Consider the following 22,308-nt stretch of genomic DNA (forward strand, 5'->3'; position numbering starts at 1 on the left):
CTTCAATTTTCTTTTCTTCAGTGTCTTAAGTTTTTATAGTAAAAGTCTTTTGCTTCCTCAGACCAATTCCAAGGTATTTTTGAGGCTATCGTGAATGGGGTTGTAATCTCAGGTTTTTTTTTTTTTTTCTCAATATGTTTGCTGTTGGTACGTAGTGAGACTGATTTTTTTTTTGTTAATTTTGCATATTGCTACTCTTTATACTTTATCAGCTGGAGGTGGTTTTTGGTGGAATCTTTATGAGTTTTCTGTATAGAATCTTGTCACCTGCAAATAAAGACGCGGTGATGTTTTCCTTCACTGGCTGTAAGCCCATTACCCCATTCCATTGTCTTATTACTCTAAGTCTTCCAGGCCTTCTATTGGACGAGTGCAGAGAGTGGGCATATCCTCATTAGCATCATGCTAACTGCGGGCTTCTACATTGCCATGCCTTCAGCTGAGATGTGTCCCCTGTCTGATTCTTCAGGCCTCTGTCATGAGAGCATACTGGATTCTGTCAAGGCCTTGTTTGCATCTATTGAGACATCGCTTGGTTTCTGTCCTTGCGTGTACTTTGTGAACTGCACTCATAGATTTATATGCTGAAACACCTCTGCCTCTCCAGGATGAAGCTAGAGTGATCATCTAGGATGGTTGGATGATTTTTTTGAATCAGTTTGAAACTCTTTTATTGAGAAAATTTGCATGTATGTTCATCTAGGAGATTGTCCTACAATGAATTCTTCTTTGGGTTGAGGTGAGAGGGCAGAGTCTTTGTCTGGCCTGGGTATTAAGGTAATACAGTTTTGTAAAAAGGGATTTCTAAGAGATTCTTCCTCTTCTATTTGACAGAATAGTTTGAGGAGTATTGATTTCAGGTCTGATGCAAGTAACTTACTTTGGAAAGTAAGTTCAGTTACTATACTCACAACTGAAGATACAGGAATTTTACTCCTACAGAAATTCTGGCACACTTCTAAGACTGTACCATGATACCCATGATACCACTTCTTGTAATAGAAAAAGAAAAAAATAAAAAGTGTAAACAGCCAAAAGCTAACCAATAATATTTACAGCAACAAAAAATGAAAATAAATTAAAAAAATGCTCTGGAGGCACAAATATTACCAATAGTCAATATCAGAGTATGTTCATGAAATATTACTCAATAATAAAATGAATCAGTTTAGATATTAACATGGGTAAACCTTTTTTTGTTTTGTTTTTCAAGACAGGGTTTCTTTATATCTCTGATTATTCTTAAACTCACTTTGTAGACTCACAGAGATCCCCCTGCCTCTGCCTCCTGAGAGCTGGAGTTGAAGGTGTACACCACCACGCCCGGCGACATGGGTCAACTTTAAGAACACAATATCTCATAGTACATAATAATGTGAATGTAAAACCTGACAAAGTCAGACAGTGGAGGACGTGTGCGTTAGAAAGGGCACGGCAGGGCTAGTGACATGCTGTGCCCTGGTGCGTGCTTTACTCTTTACTGTCACAAAGGCATGCCGCGAATCGTTATGAACTTATATTTTAAATTAGAAAGAAAGTAGTCTACCACATTTTCATTTGGCTTTTGGTAACAAAATACTTTATTGGTACCACTTAATGTAAAAAATATAGTAATGCTTTCAAATCTTAGCTCCCATCTTCAAATAAAAGCTAGTTTTAAAAAAATAGGAGTTAAAGTAAAAATCATTTGATTATCTCAAAACCAAGCTGAAACCACCTTTATAAATCACTAAGTACCCTAACTTTAAATACCATGGTCACTGCTCTTTACAATAAATAAGTGTGTACAAAGGAGACATTGGCTCTGCTTATTCTGCAGAGAGCACTTTATACATCTTAAAACACCTCGCACTCCCGGAGCCCTCAGCAGTTAGCTACCATTGGAGTGGACTCACCTTAGCACCTAGAGATTTGGCATTTGTCACGTCTGAGGTGGCTGATTTACTGAACCAAACAGTGACTTTCCGAGTTCGCATGGGCTATATACAAATAGCCCTGTAAGAGTCAAGGGCTATGAAAGCAAGCCCGCCCTCGCCGTAGCGCCAGTTCCTGATCAAGTGATGGCCGGATGATAAAATATCCATGTGTGATAAATATTATAGTACAGTTCTACCGGAACATAATTTCTTATTCATCTTGTCTCATTAAAATAATTTACATTTCAATTAAAATAGCATTAATCTGTACATGTTTTTTAAAGTACTCCATAATTCATATTTTTATCAGATTACTTTTCTTAAATCAAGGGTGATCTTATTATATAACACATTAAATTGTTTTTTTTTTCAATAAAACTCTTTCAACTGGAAGTATAATACAAATGCTAGCAAATTTGTGGCAAAAATTAACATACTAGAAAATAAATATATATGTAGCTATGCTAAACAAGACAGTGCAAACAAAAGCACACAAAACCATGCTATAATGTTCATATCTTCTGTGTCTCTTCAGGAAGGTTCTGATACATCTGGCTTATATAAAATGATGTTCCAAACACAGCTACTTTCCTGCATTTCAATATAATAAAATGTTCAAAACAATCTATGACAGTTTGACTATGCATTCTGAACATTGGTAACATAACAATATATTTTATTTATAATCAAGCCATAAATTCTAAATTAAATGTACTATATCCATTTGCTTAAAAATATATTTAGAGGTAAAGCAACATAAAACTAAGGGGTTTAGATTTATGCCTTCATGAAGGACTGCAGGTTTCAGATATGTTAATTATTCTCTGTGAAAAATTTTCTACATATGATCAATAAAAGCTTCATTTAAAGACTGAAGTCGAGTGACTGGCTTAGTGGTCAGCAGGTGATAGCCACCTGAACACCATGACCAGCCAATACTCTGTACCCTGGAGGAGGGTGCTAGCCAACCCAACATCAGCCTTGCGCACATCCACGACCAATCAGAATACAGGTACCAGGCAGAGTCTAATTCAAACGATTTGGGGACAAATATCAATTTCACTTTGTCAACTGGTGCATACCACAGTACCTTCACAGCGCAGGCTTTCCATCAAGACGCCTGCATTTTCTTCTTACATCAAGTTGAGCTACAGATTATTTCAGAAAGAACATGGGCAAAGCCTTCTCTGGAAGAGGCACAGAATCTAGAGTTGGAGTTAAGGCTGAATAAACAGTGCTGGCTTGTGGCTCAGACTCCCATGCGCTGCCTGTCACCCAGCGGCCTCGCTGTTGGTTCTGTACGCCTGTTTGCGGAGGTGCATCTCTATTTCCTCCCTGAAGACCATCATTCCCAGGTGGGAGTGAGAGGCCTCGTTCATGGCTTTGGATTGGATGCACATTCGGTATTGCTCAGGGGTCAGCTCGTCCGCACAGTGTTTCTCATGCCAGAGGTGGAAAAGGCCAGGAACTGGAGTCCGAATCACAATAAGATCACCATGTAAGTACTTTCGGTAAAGATGAACATCTTCTCCACCCCAGCCTTTTACTTCCATGTCGAATCCACCTGCAGGTACAAAACTGAGGCTTTAAGTGTCTGACAGCCAGGGCATAAACAAGTATGGAGTATTAGATGTTCTGTTCCAAATGTACAGCCTTCCGTACAGCACAAGACGACAGCAGAGCAGGATAACTTCCTGGTTGGAAACTCCATTAACCACTGGAATTTAGACTACGAGAGTTCAACATGAGTTGCTGAGAACATCGCTATCATGATAAATATGTAAGAACACCAAATTTTACAGAACGCCAAAGGAGAAGGAAATACAAATCAGACACCCCATTAATACTTTTTTCTAACATTCAAGAAACAAGATTTTCTGGGATATGGAAAACTTTCCATGGGGGGGGGAACACAAGAACTGGACAAACAGGAGACAGAAGTTTAAGACTGGGTGCGCAGACAATGTTACACACAACTGTTCTCTGGGCCACACTGCCACCATCTTCATGAGTTTAGCTGTGCCTGTTTGCAAAAGTCCACCACAGCTGGACCTGCTGACTGCTGACCTTCCTTAGAGGACAAGCAGGGACCCTCACTGCAGCATCCTGTAATGTCTCCCAACCAGGGATACACAATTCTGTCCCAAATGCATGTGGCCTCTGGGAGGGCTGAGAAGCACACAGTGTAGGAAGGACTAGGGAGGGGTCCCAGGCACTTGGCCCTGGGCAATCTTTATCCTTGTTGGGTGCAGACTTTCCTGTGTGGCTGCCTCACAATCATCTCTGCTCCTCCTGTGACTCCCACACTAGTCTGAAGTAAGCCTACTGCGTTCACCAGAGTGAGCTGCTGGGTTTGTCTATCGTAAGCCTACTGGGCTCACCAGAGTGAGCTGCTGGGTTGGTCTATAGTAAGTCTATTGCATTCACCGGAGTGAGCTGCCGGGTGGGACGTTTGGAGGAAGAGAGATAGTACTTACACCTCCCTTAAGGAAGGGATTCTAGCAGGGTATGGTCTAAACTCAGGAATGAACTGGTGTTGCTGAAGGAGTTCAGAAGAAAGTAAGGCCTAGGTTCAAATACTAACACACACAAAGTTTTAGAGGTTACATATAGGCGGGGAACGGCAGAAGCTGAGCCATGAAGGCTGGCAAGGAAGATGACTCTGTAAAAGACACCGAAATTGAAGGCAACTGAAGAAAGCATTCAAGGAAGAGACTGCCAGATGTCTGTCACTCAGTTAGGAGCGTACAAGAAAGGCAAGCAAAGACAAAGAGCGCTGGCATGGCAGGTGCACACCTACAACACCAGCAGGCATCAGGTAGGGCAGGGACCTTAGGGCTGAGGCCAGTCTGTCTCAAAGGAGCAAGGGCTGTGCGTCCAGTGCCTGTAAAATAAACTAAGAGAAAGACGGTGCCGTGGGCATGGCACACAAATGTGATGACAACCTCATCAGCACAGCTCTGACCAGCTGCAGGAGCGGAGGCTGACAGCAGTGGTTGATGGTGAAATGTAGATACTCCTTAAACTGTGTCAAGCTAAACAACTGACTCTAAAGAGGAAGAACAAAGAATATTTGAAGTTTGTTGAACAGTTAGAAAACAAAGTCTTAAAAAACAAAAGATTTGGGGCTGGAGAGATGGCTCAGTGGTTAAGAGCACTGACTGCTCTTCCAGAGGTCCTGAGTTCAAATCCCAGCAACCACATGGTGGCTCACAACCATCTGTAATGAGATCCGAAACCCTTTCTTTGTGTATCTGAAGACAGTGAGAGTATACTCAATACATTAAATATATCCATATAAATAAATTAATGAATGAATTTCTTTAAGACCTAGGCTTCTAAATTATGTCTTCTTTCAAATTATGCTATATAATTTAATATTCATATCTAAGATCTCTATAAACTTTAAGCAGTCATATCTGTACTAACTGCTAAATATACCTCTGTTTTTCTTCCTTACAGATATGAAACTGCTGCTCAAATATTAAAGATAGATAGTATAGATGCTTAAACACAGGGGAACTCCTTACGAGTGGCATTTAAGAAACTTTGAAATCATCACTCAGTCTCAACAGATAAAAAGCTGAAAACCTGAAAAAGCAACCATTTCTCTTAGATCCTTCTGAGAAGGTCATAGGGTGAAGCTTGGAAAGAGAGAGAGAGAGAGAGAGAGAGAGAGAGAGAGAGAGAGAGAGAGAGAGAGAGAGAGAGATGCAGATACAAAGAATCACTAATTTCCAGAGAAGAAATGTCTCCAGAAGCCAGTCTGGGACAGGAAAGCCTATGATTCCTGAGTGCTGGATGAGTAAGAGTTAGGGACTGCATGTGGGCCTGTCCACAAGGGGCTTCATTTTGGGAAACTGTACCTCTAGTCCCATTAGGTCCTCATAGTGAAGTTAGAAAAAAAATCCTCTAGATTTTTAAAACACCTTGTTTCTAGGAACTGAGATATAAGAGTGGGGGTAGGAAACCGTTCTGAATTATAGTAGTGAATTAAGTTTAAAAAAACTAATTGGTCCTTTGTGAATTTTACATCATGCACCTCTACCCTACCCTTGTACCCACCCTCCACCCCTGTAATCTACCCTCAATAGAGAAAATGAAAACGTCATTGTGGAAGCTGTAGCATGTCACAGTGTCCTTTGTATAACCTTTTGTTCACACTGCTTTGCATGCAAACGTTTATTGCAGTGATGTGTGGGTCTGGTACGAGGCCTCTGGCTTCTGCTACTCTATCAGTACTGGAACCCTACAGGTCTCTTGGATATCCTCTTTTTGGCCTGCAGCATGGAGATCCTGCAGTTTTCGATCTGTAGGACTAGTTTCTTCACGCACCCCAGCAGTTCGCTGATGAGGTAGGTGTTGGGCAGGCCGATTCAAAGCTCTCGATCTGGGCCCGAGTGGTGTCTGAGCTGCTCAGCCCACAGGCTCTCCAGGTCTCATGCCCTTGGGACTGGCTCATGAAGAACGCCTGCCTCCAGGGCCAGTTCGTGCCACACAGGCAAGGAGGCAAGTCTGCTCTCCCGAGTGCTGACTCACCTGTGCCCCTGCCACCAGGGTCAGCCCTATTGTGCTTCCCATGCAAAGTGCAGGGCCTGCTCCCTTGAATGCTGAGCTGCTGAGGGGCAGGGACAACTTTCCTGCTCTTGTGACCATAGGACCAGGTCTCCCACCTGCCACAGGCGGTAAGGGCCAAGAGGGAAGGGGGTATCTCTCCCTTACCCACACCACTGCATGGGAGATGAATGGTAGGGCCAGTATTCCCACAATCATATCCTCAAGGCCCATTCATCTGCAACTTCTGCAATGCTGGGCTGTTCTCCTGAGCACTGTAGCTGGCTAGGGGGAGGGTCAGCTCTCCTGCCTGCCTCCAGGGCCAGCTCTCCCATGATGACCAGGAGAGGGGTGGGCCATCAACATGTCTCTGGGCAGCAGACCAGGACTTTGGTTATAACAAACCCCTGCTGCTTCAGGGCCACAGACCCAGACATGGCCCCTGGTGGCATCACAAGCCAGGATCCCACCATGGTCCCAGGTGGCATGCCCGGATACTCATACCAGGCTGTTCCTCACTACCCTTGAGTCTCTAGTTCTGCCCACTCTCCATTGTGCCCATATCCTTCTGTTTCTTTCTCTTTCATTTCTGTACTACTTACTTGCTCCTCATAGTGGAACTGGGTGTTTGGGGTCACCTCAGGAGTGGTCTGTGTGCCCAGGCAGGCACAGCATCAGACTGGTGGTCATCTCAGGCTAGCTTCTCTCTCAGCCTGCCTGAGTGGCCCTTGTGAAGGTCATCTGTCTCAGGTTCACACCCACTTATGGCCTGTGGTCCCAGATGGGTCTTCTAGTCTCTGGCTCACTCCCCACCGTGGCAGCCCATCTGTACTGCCTGGCACCAGACTGGGGTTCTCAGGTTTGCTGTTTACAGGGACTGTTAGGCTACTACTCATTCAGATGTTCGTAAGTTAGAACACTGAGCATAGACATAGCCCCTCTCCTCTCTGCCACCTACTGACACGTGTGACACAGCAGCCACCCTGCAATGCCTTTATGGGCAGAGAAGTCAGCTTTTGTAAGGCCTGACATCAGAAGAAACTATTTAAGCAGAACCTAATCTGTTGTTTGCTGTGGTTGTTTTAAGTCAGAACCTGAAGTAAGGCAATACCAACTCCATCTCCCTCTAGCTGCCCATCTCAGAAAAAGCAGAGGGAAGACAGACATCCCCAGATCACAGTACAGGTCACAGGTTTACCACAACACTGAGACCTAAGCAAACAACACAACAAAACCCCCAAGCGCCTACTCCACACACACTACTCTAACACTTGGAATAAAACAAAACAAAAAACCAACACACAAAAAAGCAAGACTGAGAGATGGCTCAGTGGTTAAGAGCACTAGCTACTCTTCCAGGGGTCCTGAGTTCAAGTCCCAGCAACCACATGGTGGCTCACAACCCTCTGTAATGGGATCCGATGTCCTCGTCTGGCCTGCAAACAGCATTCTCATACATGGAATACATACATAAACAAAGCTTTAAAAGGTTAACAAGACAAACTAGTGATTGGAGAAACAGGCGAACGACCACGCACTGCTGGGGAGATGTAAATGGGTGCAGTGCCCTTGGAAGGCGCCATGGCAATCTCTGATGCATTTGTTCCTTTCCTCCTTGCTGTGGCTAATACCCACTCTGAAGCAATTTAAGGAACGATTATTTAGGCCCACGGGAGAGGCGTGGCTACAGGAGTGCCACTGGCCCCATTTTATTCAGTCGTGAATCTCATGTGTAGCTTGCTTTTTACAGGTCAGGATGGCAGCCCATGGGTAGTATGGCTTACACTTAGTGCAGCTCTTCCCATCTGGATTGATCCATCCTAGATAATCCCTCACAACTGTCCAGGGCTTTGCTTCCCTTGGGACTCAAAACCCCTTCAAGTGCGACATTCAAGATAAATCACCACACCACATAACCCAGCAATTCTACTATAGGAAAAAACGAAAAATTTACAAAAGCATAAACACAAATATTTAAATCTTCAAAGCAGGAATTCTCATAATAGCCTAAGAACAGAACCCAAATATCTATCCACTGACAGAAAAGGTGTGTTCTAAGCACAGAGTGGAGCGTTATTGGCAATAAACAGGAATGACGCACGTAACCTAAGGCACACATCTAAGGATAAGCACTAAACCCTGAAAGCACCACAGTGAGTGGAGGAAATCAGTACTGAGGACCAGGGCGTGTCCAACTGTAATCACACTAAGTGCTCAGAAGAGGCAAATCAATAGGAAGCAGATCAATGAGTGTGGGGAGTGAAGGGTTGATGGGAAATGAAGACTAATTGCTAATGGGCATGAGGTGTAGGTGATAATAGTCTAAAGTGATGGCTATAACTACACAGCCTAGGTAACTACATTTCAAGTCGCTGAACTTTACATGGGGTCTGAAGGCACTACACTACTCAAAACATTCACAGTACTGTTATAGTACACTGGTCTACCTCTGAAAGACAGTAAGTACTATTTTAATATGTAAACATATAAGGGAAATGGCATTTGCTTTATCATTATTTCTCGTTTTCCAATTATTCAAGAATTACAATGACAAAGAGACGAGTCGAGGAACTTAAAAACAATGGTAATTATGAAGTGAATTTCATCTGGATCAAGAATATCACAAGCTCTATCCTAGGGCTTCTTCTATGTTATGGGAATGGAGACACTAAGTAACCCGGAATTATAGGATTCTTCTATACCAAACTACTCTTTGGCCCCTTTTGTGAGTACAACCGAGACAGGAGAAGAGGGAGACGAACCCAGACCTTTCTCCACCTCTTTGGGCTAGGGATAGAACTTTGGCGTAGTGAGTCTCAGTTTGTAGCTCCCACTTCAGAGAGCCCTCTCCCCTTTGTCTTCTACGTGCTGGGATTCCGCACCGCACACAAACAGAAAACTAAAAAGGGCTTCAGCTCTAAATGGAAAAGAGAAAACTAGATACCCAAGGTCACTTGTGGCTGAAGCTCCTGGAGATAAACAGTAAGGCTCTCGAGGGCTCAGGAAGAGTACTCCAAATAACTGCAGACACAGCCGCACACCAGTCAAGGGTCTCCTTTCTTGTTTGCTTGCTTTTCAAGAAACTAGCAACGTTAGTTTTTACCTTTCTAACTTCATTTTTACTCAAAGACAGTAACTGTGAGCTTTGCTTTGCCTTTCCTATTCCAGGTACCCATCCTTACAGCCTAACTGAAGGCACTGGGTTCTGATACCCTTTGGGGAAATGCTGTAAGACTAGGGTAAAGACATTAAGTTCTGTCCTTAGATGTAAGGCGTACCTACCGACACTCAGAAAATCTGATTGATATTGACACGTCATCCCAAAGCCAAAATCTCTCCAAAAACCAGAGTCCTTTTTATGAACCTTAGGATAAAAAAGAAAAACATTAATTTAATCTTTAATAACTAGAAGTTTTAATCAATAATTAAACAACTACTTTACAAAAAAATTTCCATCATTTATTTAAAGGATCATATGCTGCTAAATCCTCACAAAACAAATTAATACCCTAGTCTGCAAGAGCACAGGATTTTATCATTTGCAGCTTAACTGAACTCAAGTCCTGTGCTCAGTTCAAGCTGTTACTAATAACAAAATAGACAAAATAGAATGGTCCTGACTTCAGTGGACTCAGGATAGGAGGACAAGAGGTGTGTGTGTGTGTGTGTGTGTGTGTGTGTGTGTGTGTGTGTAATAATTTAACACCATCACCTCTATACACTGTAAGAAAATAATAAGTTTTTTCCTCTTTCCAGCCCGTACCCTCGGAATGACGACTCTGAGACTACTTATTAGTAAATGCCTTGGCCCAAGCTTTGGCTTACTCCCTAGCTCAAACCCTAGTTCTCACTTCCACATGGTTAGTTTCCGCTCCTTCAGTCCTGGCCTGCTTCTTCCTTGACATCTTCCTCAGCATCTCCCCCAGCACCTTTCCCTGCATCCCCTTTCATTCCCTCACTGTTTCCCAGAATCCTCTCTCTTCCTGCTGGTGTCCCATTTCCTATCCCTGCCTCAGCTCATTGGCCATCCACTTCCTCATTGACAGATGACGTTTGTAGGAGACTCTGCAACACACACACCTTATTTGGGTGGTGACTTCTGCATAGTTTTCTGTTATTTGGTCCCATAAAGCTTATAAGTATTCAGGAAACTCTTGTCACCTGTAGCTTTTCAACAGGACACGAATACTTTGCAGGCATGAGACAGTTTTACCCCAGTTAGTGTAAGGTGTTCACTAACAGGTATTAAGACAGAATTCAAACCCACAAGCTAAATAGGGAGGGATGGTGGGTGCATTAGAGACTGAAGATCATGAGAGTTTGTAAAAAAGACAACTAGCAAGGGGGGCAGCAAACTACAGCTCTGGGCTAACTCTGGCCTGCCACCTGCTTTGTAAATAATTTATCATGACAAACACATATGGGGGCTTTCATAATACAGAGGGAGAGAGCTGTGTAGTTACAACTGAACCATTTGGCCCAAAAAGCCTAAAATATCTCTTTACAGAAAGTTTGCCAACAACTGGTGAAGATGCCCTTCGAACTACCAAATCCTTTTCCTCTCTGAGAAAAGCCAACATGAAAATGAAGTTATTGCTGTTGACGTCCAAGAGAGAAACACAAAACCAAAGATGTGTAGGAGGCTAGCAAACTAATAAATCTCCATTTCTAAAAGGCTGTGCCACATGCCAAGGCAGGGGAAAGCATGACAGAGGAAGGTCCACTCTGTTAACAGCTTCTTACAGAACACTTCCTTGAGTAGGTGACCTGAGCAGGGACCTGAGTGAAATAAGAGAAGCTATGCGAGTATCTGGAAAACAACACTGCAAGCCACGAGAATAGCAAGCATGGGGCTCTGCTGAGAGTGTTCAACCCAGAAGGGACAGAGGGTGGCAAGAGGACAGTAAGCGAGGCCCTAGGGTGATCTGCAAGAGGGTTAGATTAGATTTGTTGGGATCAGAGTGAGGAAGGATGGTGAAGAAGTCCTTGTTAAGGGGGTGGATCAGTTTAGTTACCAAAAAAGGACAGGCTGGTCCCAGGAAGTTGTTCCTGTGGCCACTCCTATGGGGCAGTTCCCCTAGGAATGCACACAGGCTGGGGTAGTCAGGCAGACAGAGGTCTAGAGAGGAAAATGAAGAACCGGATGTTTATCTTCCCCGAGTGAAACAGAGAACAAAGTAAGTTGAAGGCAAAGGCTTTGGGCAGGGAAGGGGCAGGAGTGATCTGCATGGTTCTAAGGACAGAGGGTAGGAAGAAGGTAGGAGCATGGCTCCAAGGCAGCTCAGGAGCTCAGGCTTGCTCGGCAGGCAAGGCAGGACTGTGGGTTGACCTCCCTGGGGCCTGGGTGACAGCCATCCTTAACCAGGTTGAGATGCTATGGGAGAACACTGTAAAGAAAAGGAGGGAAGGAGGTGAGTACACAGCAAAGCACCCCTGGCTGGTCTGGTGCACGGAGTCCAGCCTGGGAAAGGGCATGAAGGTGAGGAGAGCTAAAGCAAGACAGCTCTTCCAGAGGCAGACACTGAGACAGCTTCCTGCAGAAACTAAGCTAGGAGTTGATTCCGACTGATAAGGGAGCCATGTTAGAGACCTGTGGGGAATGACAATTCACAAAGGCCTGCAGGCAAGAAGATCAGTAGAGACTAGGGATGGTACGACTTAAGGAGAGACACTGTAGCCAACATTCCACCAACTTTTCCTGTAGAAAGCTGCGGAATAAATATTTTAGGCTGTAAGAAACATTTAGTCTGTCACAATTCTTGTACTGTAAAAACAGTCACTGATAATAAATAATTAAATGAGCAGGCTGTGCCCCAGTAAACTTTATTATGGTCACTAGAATTTCAGCTTCATATAATTTTCATGTGTGATAAAATATTAAAATTTCAAACCATTAATATTGTAAATGGAATTCTCAACTTGTGGGCTACATAAAGTAAGGAAGACGGCAGACGCAGTGGCTCAGATGCAGTGTCCCGAGCTTAAGCTATGCCCAGTGTGATAGCCTCCCTGCTGCCTTTGGATCAAGGTGTAGAACTCTCAGCTTCTCCAGCACCAAGTTGGCCTGCATAATGCCACGTTTTCTACCATAATGATAATGAACTGAACCTCTAAAACTGTAAGCCAGTCCCAACTAAATGGTTTGTTTTTATAAGAGTTGCCTTGATCATGGTGTCTCTTTCACAGCAATAAAACCCTAACTAAGACACTAACCATAACCTAAATATCTAAGCCCCCATAATTCCAATCCCCAGGAATACCAGGGGAATATATAACTGTGTATAGTAACGCACATTTACCATGACTATACCTAACTCCTGACCTTTCCTATTTCCACTCCTTTCTTTTCCTCAGTCTCCATTATCTACTCCAAAACAAGATATCAGTTCTGTGTCCAAAAATCTCTAATTCTGTGCAATTAACACCTTTTGCCAAGCTACAACTACACCCCCTATTTCAGCCAGTAGACACTTCCTGTCAGAGTTACATAGTCTTTCTTCTCTCTAAGTGCTAGCACAGTAGCATACAATGCAAACTCCATCTAGGGATCCCACACATTCTATGTGACCTGGCCCAGCACTGTGCTCCAACTTTGCCAGCTGTGCTCTAAGCACAGGAGGAGACTCAGTCGCTGCTAGGCTGTTTCCTTTCAGTCATTCCATGGCTATAAACAGCCTCATCTCTGAAATGCCTTTTTGACTGAACAGAGCACCGAAATCACCTCATTAGTTTTTACAACTTGGTTTGTTTTAATCATGCTTATTATCTGACTTTATTTTTGTCTTCTTCCAGAACAAAAATCCTTGTGAACAAGGTAGGGTTATGGGTGCAGAGGGTCTCAGTAAAATACAGTGCTTGGCCAAACAGATCCTCAAGAGTAGATGAATTAACATAGCAGGCAGTCTGTGCAGAGCTTGAGTGTAACCATGGAGCACACTGCCTGGGCCCCCGTTTGGTCGGTTCACTAGATACACAGCTGCAAAGCTGTGATCAGGGGTTGTCAGGAGGATTCAGTGAGTTAATACACAGGGAGAATAGAACAGAAACATGCACACAGTAAAGGGCACAGAAACATTAGCTGTTATAATGATGTTATCTATCCGGGCATGGTGGTACACTTGTGATACCCAGTACTTAGAAGCTTGAGGCTTAAGTCTGGTGTCAGTCTGGGTTAGACAGTAAGTTCAGGGCCAGGCCTGGGATGGGATGGGTGGATATATATGGATATATACATTAAGACCTTGTCTCCAAAAGAAAGAAAAGGAGGAAGAGGGGGAGGGAGGTAGAAAAGCAAAAAGGAAAATTCTAAAATAACAACAATTAAAAGTCATCTGGAAATAACCCACGTGCCCGTTTACCTCTACACTTACTTTGGTATTTACTTTATTTACCGTTCATGCCTTCCTCTTGATAGATAATACTCACTACACTAAGTACTAGTAAATTTCTTATTAAAGTTTGGCTCGTGTTTAATGTACTTTATACGTATTGCTATTCTAGCCCCTGATTATCTGCTCAGCCGAGATCCCAGGAGTAGGTATTACCATTAACGGCTATGAATCTGTTTAAACCTGAGCCTGGAGAGCTGGCCTGCATTCCCGCTAGCCTCACTTGCGTGGCCGTGATTCTTGAAAGAAGTAACTTCACAATGCACTTTTACTCCTAGTAAACTCTACTAATGTGTGAATCACTGCCAAGCTCTACCTCGGGTTTCTATTATGTGCGGTTACTGCTTACTGTCAGTATTGCTTTAACTATTAACTAGATCAAGTGCTTTGGGCTATCAGATTAAGGCGGGTGTGAGTGACCGACTGTCACTTCGGTCCTATTTGTATATATATTCCCAAACAATGCTGCCCTTCACAGAAGGGAAGGGACATACAGTGCTAACTTCAAGAAACCCCATGGGTGACGCAGAGGAACACTACGTACTAGCTTTATGGCATCTATGAGCCGTGTTATTTAAACAGTGAGCTTATTTAACACTTCCAAAACAGCTTATTTAAGTATAGCTTAGGTAATAAGTATAGGGCTCCATGCATGGCAGCTGCCTTTCATGACACTTGACATAATTTCCTAGAGCACACTATCCCAGTAGTTACTCTTTAATTTCTAGTTACTTTAAAAATTAATATTAGTTTTGGCATTCCTAGAGCATGGTGGCAGAAATGTGACTGTATAATCAGGACCTTCTGGGACATGAGGCTCTCCTGTGTCAATGTCTTCTGTCACTTTAGTCTACAGCAACAGAAACAAAGGCTTTCGCTGAGGTGGAAATGCAAAGGAGGCTAGGGGACTTGAAACAGCTATTTTTTTAATTGAAATTTTAGTTTTACAACAAAGAAAGGAAATTAGAAAAGACCATTAAGCCTTTCCTAAGCAAAGATACAGTCTCACCAGCTGCTGCTCCACGGGAGGTGGCACTTCCTGGTTGGCATAGACGATGGCAGGGTTGTAAAGACTGAACACCACGGGGTAAAACACTTTTTTACCTACAAATAAAAATACATGTTTATCTCACACAAAGGAAGGACTTGTATTACTGTGTCTATGGAGACTTTCTCTTTCTATCATTGTGTTAATTTTATCAATACTCTAGAATACCAAAGTTCACGTGATAACACACAACAGGTCAAACTGAAACTGAAGATGCAAAACAACAACAACAACAACAACAACAACAACAACAACAACGGACTCCAGGAGGTTGCACCCCTATTCCTTTCAACCATGGGGGAACACAGAGGCGTCCCTCCCGCAGTCACTCAGGTGAGCCATTTCTTGCCTGTTCTCACTAGGCAGCAGTAACATGTAAATTAACTTCTGACAAGCACCAGGAACTCAAACATTCCTATTACTCTTCAAAGAGTCATTACAAACAGTAAACACAAGAACACTGCACAGTGCAAGGTATATAAAGAGAAAAACGACTGCAGACAGATTTAAACCAAGATCTGGGATCTTCTGAGGAGACCTTGCCATTCAGACTGACAGCACTCAGGGACCTCACCAGCTAACTAGGTCATTTATCCTCAGTAGAGGAACCCTTGCTATGACCGGCTTCAGCCAGATATTCTGGCATCAAGTGTTCAGTAATTGTCAAGAAGTCTGTTACACGGCAGCCTCTTTATTATTTTATACTTACAAAATTACAAATTTGTTTTATTCTATTATGTAAAGCAATGTACCATAAATCACTTCAAAATGTTTAATGTGGAGACCAACCACTACTTGTACGTGGACCTCTGCATGCCCGTGCAAGGTGTGCGCATGGGCATGCGTGCCTGGACACACTGTCTTCCTGAGACTAAGAACTTCCAAGTCTCCCCTCTAACCACCCGTGACTCTTTCTGACCTGAGTTCCTTCCTTGTCATCAATTCCCAGGGTTACCTTCCTTCGCCTTTCCTCCCTCTCCATGACTCCACACCCACTGTAGGGTTTATATATGCTAGGCAACATTCCACCACTGAGATCACCTCAGCCCTCTGCACATCTTTACTTCCCTTCAGAAAGAACTCCTGGAATCTGACTCCAAGAAAGCAAAGGATTTGAACATCAGAAGGTCAGAGTTTCAACTTACTGCTCATTGTCTCAGTTAAATTATGCCTAATATAACTCTAAAGCCACCCCAGGGTTTAATAAAGACTTGTTTCCCTCAGTTAGTGTGACTCAGCATTGGACGGTGACGATGCCCTTCTCAGGGACACACTTGGCTCATGTGACGGTGTTTTACGCACCTGGCTCAGCATTTAACCGGCAGCTGTTAAGGAATTCAGCTGAGAAATATATATCAACATCACAGAAAAACATCAAGACCTCTCCCTTGTCCCAAGTTCGGGCACCCACATTTAGTCCTCGTCCACGATTAAATTCTTCGTTCAATGAGACCAAGGTGTAATTGTGAAAATTAGACTCACTATGAGGAAAGCAAAAACAAGAGCTGATAAGTCCCATTTAAAGTTTGACAATGTCCTTTCTTCAACAGAACTTACAATGTACTATATTATAACTTATTATGTTGGCTATATATTCACATAGGGAAAGGAAATCTTTATCTTCTTGCATTTGTTCATTATCAGGAATATATTTTCACCAAATGTCCATATTGGAAGCAACATGCTAATGGTACGAATTTTATAAGGGGCATTGCCTTTTGAGATCTTAAAAATGCACTGTGGAAGAAACACAGATACACGGGAACACAGCCATAGCATCTGGTAAGTAACAATGCATTCTATACAAATGATACACACAAAGTGCTCTCCTACCCTCTTTCAGGTCCCCTCAGAAATGTTCCATTGTCCGAGGCTCCTCCCCTGATACCTCATGGGAAGGAGGCTCTCAAATCTCTATCCTCTCTTCCTCAGCTGGTTCCCTTAGCATCACGTGACATGTTTATTTGTGTATCTCCCCTCTCCTTCAAAATAGATTTTGTGTTCATTAATATGATGCACTGGCCCTCACAGGTAGTTAAATAAATAATAAATATTTGCTGAATTAATGAACGAACAGGGGTTTCAGGAAGAGACTGCTTGTGCCTACAGTAGCTAAATGTCAAATAGGAGCTTGAATTATGCCTTGGTAGAAACCCAGTCAGTGACTGCAAGTAGATGGTTATTTCAAACAATTATCAGAAGCATAGAGGTGAGGAAAAAAAGCACAAAACATTTTAGAGAAAGTAGCTGAGTCAGATAAGCATATGGGAACAGTGAGGGCCACACCAAGGAGCCCTCAAACAGGAAGAATAAGAGGAAAGCCAGACTGAGCTCAGCGTCCATCCAAGGTCAAACAACTGGGTTAGTACCTGAAAAGGAAGGAGGAGTCAGCAGGGTTTCCCAAAGGTCACTGGTCTCACAGTGAGGCCCTCAAAGCATCTATGGTAAGCTCTAGAGCTACCCTCAGAGCTGCTGCCTCAGAGGCAAGGGGAGGAGTCAGCTTTCACACTTAGTAAGCCCACAGGTGGGCACTAACTAGAGAACCACTGGGCAGGAGGCCTGTGAGGAAGCCAGTCTGACAGCAGTCCAGCATGGTAATGGAAAGACAGAAGCGAAGACTCACACAAGGCATGGAGTGACTCTAAGTGCCCTGGGCACCCAGTCTCTCCTCTCCAGCTTATGGTATAGAAACCTCTCCCTTCTTTTGGAGAAATTGCTATCCTGGATGCCCTGATCACAGTCTGTGGCTCATCTACCTGCCCTACAGCAGTCGTTCCCTAGGCTAAGGACGAGGCTTAGGTGTGGCCGACTGTGAAGTCTCCCTCCACTCCGAACACTGACTGAATGGCTCAAGAGTCAAGTAGGTAAGACATCCTTCCCTGGGCTTTTCTCCACTGAAGCTCTCTGATGGAAAAGCTGAGAAGGTGTGAGCCTGTAAGTCTCATCATGTGGAGGAAGCAGCAGGAGAATGAAGTTAACACGTGGAAAATCTTCATGGCAGTCAAGTGTCTGATTTCAGTCCCTCAGGCTCCAAAGTTACTTTTCCAAAACTTACTTGCACTGTCACTTCTGGGAGGCAGCCGAGAACCTTCAATATTACTCAGATTCTCCTGCTTAAGCAGGCTCAAGGTTTCTACCAATTTCTAGAGAAGAAACTTGACAACACAGGGAGGTGGTTTCAGTAATCCACCAGTGTAAATGACGGCTGCCTGGTAGGTACCTGAAAGCAATGAGGGGAGTGGGGCGCAGGGAATGAGAACTAGGATTAGCCTGTGGCATCAGCAAGGGTCCCAAACAGAAAGTAACTCAGCAGAGACAATTAGAAGTAAAAAGACATCTCAGGCAGTAAGCCCGGGGGCTATGCAAATGGTCTCATGCTGAGCTCAAAGAGGGCCACCATGATGTGGAGGGAGAAAGATGGTGAGTCATGTTTATGTCCATCTAGGCTGTGAGAGCCCTTGCAGGACAGGGACAGGCTTTACTCTCTCAGCCATGGCTAGTCTTCCCTCCTGAGTGACACTCTCAAGCACCATACCTGGAGCAGAGTAGGTGGGACGCAACAGATGTTAGCTGAATACGTCAAGAAAAATGGCTGCTTCCGACCAGCAGAAAGATAAAAAAACCCATGAAAGACATGCAGGTTCTGTGTAGTAAGAGCGACAACCAACCTAACAGAATACAGCAGATCTATATTAAGAATTAAAACTTACACGCACAATATTTTTAAAGGAGGAGGATTAGGCTATCAAATGTAAAAGAATCAACAAAGAGGGTGTTAGAGAAAAAGGCTGACTTTGACAATTGACTCTTACATTTGGGTCCATGATTTGGAGAGGAAAATTTCATTTTAAAGAATGAAAAATTATTAAGGAATTCCCAACTAATTTATTCAAGTCTTTGGACATGTATTACGTGCCAGGCACAACATGGTCCACTTCCTGCAGAACTGGTTTTCCATTAAGTTTACAAAACAGTATCTACTGTGTTATTGTACTACAGAATCAGGTAGGACTTGTAAAGACACAGGAGATATAAGTGCCATTTTCAGGAGAGAGCAGAAGCATGGGTCTATAGGAGGGAAGAACATAAGATGATGGCATCAAGGCAGAGATTAGATTTAGAAAATTAAACAGAAACTGCAAGAATACAGCAAAAGGGCAAGTAGGTAGATCACAGATAGTCCTGATCACTCCGGGCTGCCTGCTAAGCAGTTAAAGGAAGATGGACTTGTCGAGCTGCATAACATGAAAGAGTTACTATCATTACCACCCATCCACACACACATGCTTAGACAACTTTGTGCATAATGTTATGTGTATATATGTATACTGTGTATTCATTTACATGTGTGTGCACATTTGTGTGCATGCATGTAAATATCAGAGAACAATCTTGAGTGTCATTCTTCCTTCTATATTGTTTGGAACAGGGTCTCTGTGCTGTCACTGAACACTTCAATTGGCCTGTGAATGTCTGGAGGTTCTGTCTCTGCCTGCCATCTTGTCATAAGAACACGGGCTACACATGCCTGCCCCCACACCCAGCTTTCACGAGCTCTGAGGACTCCAGCTCAGGTCCTCACGCTTATGCAGCAGTGCTTTGCTGACTGAGCCCTCTCCTCAGCCCCTCAGCCCGAGTTTAAAACAGTAGTAGATTTAAAACACTATGTATCTGAAATTCTCCTTCTTCTCATGCACTTTACTCTCCCATTACCGACGTCAGTATGCTCTGGCTTACCAACCTTGAGACAGATTCTAGAATAGACTTGACTGTAGATAGTCCTTCTTTCCCAAAATACACAACGGTGAGATGAATTCTCTTGTCTTGATGAATACAAACATCTCTAACACAATTGAAAAATAAAATTTGTTCAAGAAAACATACAAAGCACCACTCATTCAGAAATCTATCACATGAAGTTTTCGCAAGAAAATGAATAGACACTACCAATACAGAATGAAATCACACGCAGTGCTCGGTTAACAGTAAAGTGGTGCTACCACTCAATTGTTGGGAGATACCACAGCAAAGCACGAAGGCTGTGGGTCAGTGAATACAACCCATCTAGGGCCATGGCCATGTTATTGCCATATTTCAAGACAGTTTTGGAACATTTGCAGTGGGATTGCTTTCAGTAGCAAATTTAAAAATATTCTAGGAAGTATGTGTAATTAGTTTAGAACCAAATAAATAAATGTCTCAGATCAAGAGGCTGCTCTCAAATGGAACAAATTTCAAAAAATGTAGGTAGTTGCTGGTACACGGTGGTGATAAGATAGCCATCGCAATGCGGGTTACTTATAAAGAGGGTAACGAACCTTCTTACAGCAACTGCAAGGAAAACAACTGTAAAAAGTGGTAGGAAATCACATCTCATGGAGCTATTTCAAAAGGCAAAACTCAGTAGGAACTATGACTTCTCGATACTCTACCATAGGATAGTCAGCTAACTTTAAAACAGGAAAATAAAGAAGTAAAATTAGTGTATTGAAACATAGCAATTGCTAAATTCAAACAAAGATGCAGCATTTTCCTTAAATATTTTCTAATAGAACTTGAACTCTTAGCATTTTAAAATACAACTTGATGGCAAAAAAGAAAGATATAAGTTCTCCTACTTTTAGTTGAATGTTTGCATTTTTAAGTTTATTTCAATCTTAAAATTCAAATTGCTGTCAAGAGATTTTTACTGGAAGAGGGCAATGTTCTAAGTTTTCATTGAGGTGGTGGTTTGTGAGTCATAACAACATGACTTAACCTTCCAATATCATTTACATTTTAGACTATATGAATTTTTATTGAACATAAATTAGTCTTCAATATAGTTGACTTTTAAAAATTCAACTAAGTGGGGTTGGAGAGATGGTTCAGTGGTGAAGGACACTGGTTGCTCCAGCACAGGACGTGGATTTGATTCCCAGCGCCTACACAGGAGTTCATAAGCATCTATAACTCCAGTGCCGGGGGACGTGATGGCTTCCTCTGGCCTCCACCGGCACTGTACATGTTTGTGCATGTATGTACATGAAAGTAGACATTCATACACATAAATAACCTTTTTTAAAAGTTCAGCTTATCTTAAATTCAAACACAATTATAAAGTCATCAAATTAAGTTTCCAAGTAGTTGTTACCCTCAAATTTATATCATAGTTCAAACTGTCAAGAAACATAATGCCCCATACACGCTTTGAGAAAAAGAAAAATCTAAAAACACCCCTCAAGGCCTATATAATTATTCTATAACTCTGAGTAATCAGACTTCTTGAAGATAAATTAAGTCTGTACAAAATAAGGTAAAGAATTTAGCCAAATCTGCAGGTTCCGAGTTACCTGAAGTTCTGCATAAACTGTGAAAAGGCTTCTGTCCTCTCAGCAAGCGGCACAATGATATTAATAACTGATCTTGTAATGTCAATCAGCTCGCTCTTCACTTTCATGAGAGGTCCGAAAGGGCGGAAGAGGGTCACATGCCTGTATTCCATAAGGTCTGCCTTCTTAAAAAACAGCTCATAGTGCGTGCCTTTATCTCTCTCAGTGCGGTAATAGCCTATGGTAAAGAGTTTGGAGCGAAAACAAGTTCATGGCAAAATTTAAATTCAAGAGGAATACAGATTTCACTCAGGCAAGGATCGAAAGTACTAACCAGAATACAGGGATTTTTATCTGTTTGTGGAAGTACCTATCCCTACATCCAGCCAGAAATAGCGTCTCTTTAGAAGAAAAGGTTTGCAAAAAAAAAAAAACAAAAAAAAACAAAAAAAAAAAACAAAAAAAAACAAAAAAACAAAAAAACCCAAAAAACCCAAAAACCAAACAAAAAACCAAAAAAACAAAACAAAAAAAACCTCCCAAAAACAGAAAACAAAAGCTCAGCTCCACCATTCCATCCACAAACTAACACGCTCCAGCAATTACTCCTTTTCACATACAACTCTTTCCCCTTAATACCAAACCGCATTGCTACAGTGCCAAATTGCTTCTAAATATGAAATTCTGAGCCCAAGAGTCAAAACTTTTATTACTTGGTTCAATTCAACAGAAATGAACTAACTACTTTTCATGTTAGTCACTGATGATACAGAGACCATGTGGGCTCAGTTATGAGGAAGGGCCAGCCTAGTGAGGAAGTCAGAAAAATAAACACTAACAATATAATGTGTAATGTGTGTATGCCTTTGCTTATCCCATGTATGTATTGTGTGTGTCTTGCTCTGTTACATTTGTTTGTGTGTGTATATGTATGTGTGAATACATATATATATTCAAAGAATACTAGTATAGATTTCAATACAATGATTTGAGATGTGGTTGACTGGGCAATATTTTTTAAGTGTAATACTCAGGAGACAAAGGTTAGACTTAGCTCAACTCGCCTAAGGTTTCTAGTCTAGACAGAAAGT

At 42.5% G+C, this 22,308-nt stretch overlaps 1 protein-coding gene and 1 non-coding gene across 12 annotated transcripts in view; both read right to left on the minus strand.

Annotated features, from left to right (window-relative positions):
- The window catches only part of Csgalnact2 (chondroitin sulfate N-acetylgalactosaminyltransferase 2), a 37,333-nt gene that overhangs the window by 4,617 nt on the left and 10,408 nt on the right, over positions 1-22,308 (minus strand). For 4 of the 11 annotated variants that reach the window (XM_087656936.1, XM_087656933.1, XM_087656935.1 and 1 more), the window contains exons 3-8: positions 21,239-21,455; positions 19,648-19,749; positions 16,209-16,387; positions 14,868-14,962; positions 9,753-9,834; positions 1,557-3,645 (exon numbers count right to left, since the gene is read on the minus strand). In XM_087656936.1, coding sequence (XP_087513062.1) covers positions 3,641-3,645; positions 9,753-9,834; positions 14,868-14,962; positions 16,209-16,387; positions 19,648-19,749; positions 21,239-21,455 — 680 coding nt within the window. In that variant the 3' untranslated portion in view covers positions 1,557-3,640. 11 annotated transcript variants of the gene reach the window in all.
- Positions 7,347-7,475, minus strand: LOC120102660 (small nucleolar RNA SNORA17). Its single transcript, XR_015687356.1, has one exon. It is a non-coding gene; the product is annotated as a small nucleolar RNA SNORA17 (small nucleolar RNA).

This window comes from Rattus norvegicus, chromosome 4 (assembly GCF_021556685.1).
Source record: "Rattus norvegicus strain SHRSP/BbbUtx chromosome 4, alternate assembly SHRSP_T2T, whole genome shotgun sequence".
In the NCBI taxonomy this organism is placed as follows: Eukaryota; Metazoa; Chordata; class Mammalia; order Rodentia; family Muridae; genus Rattus; species Rattus norvegicus.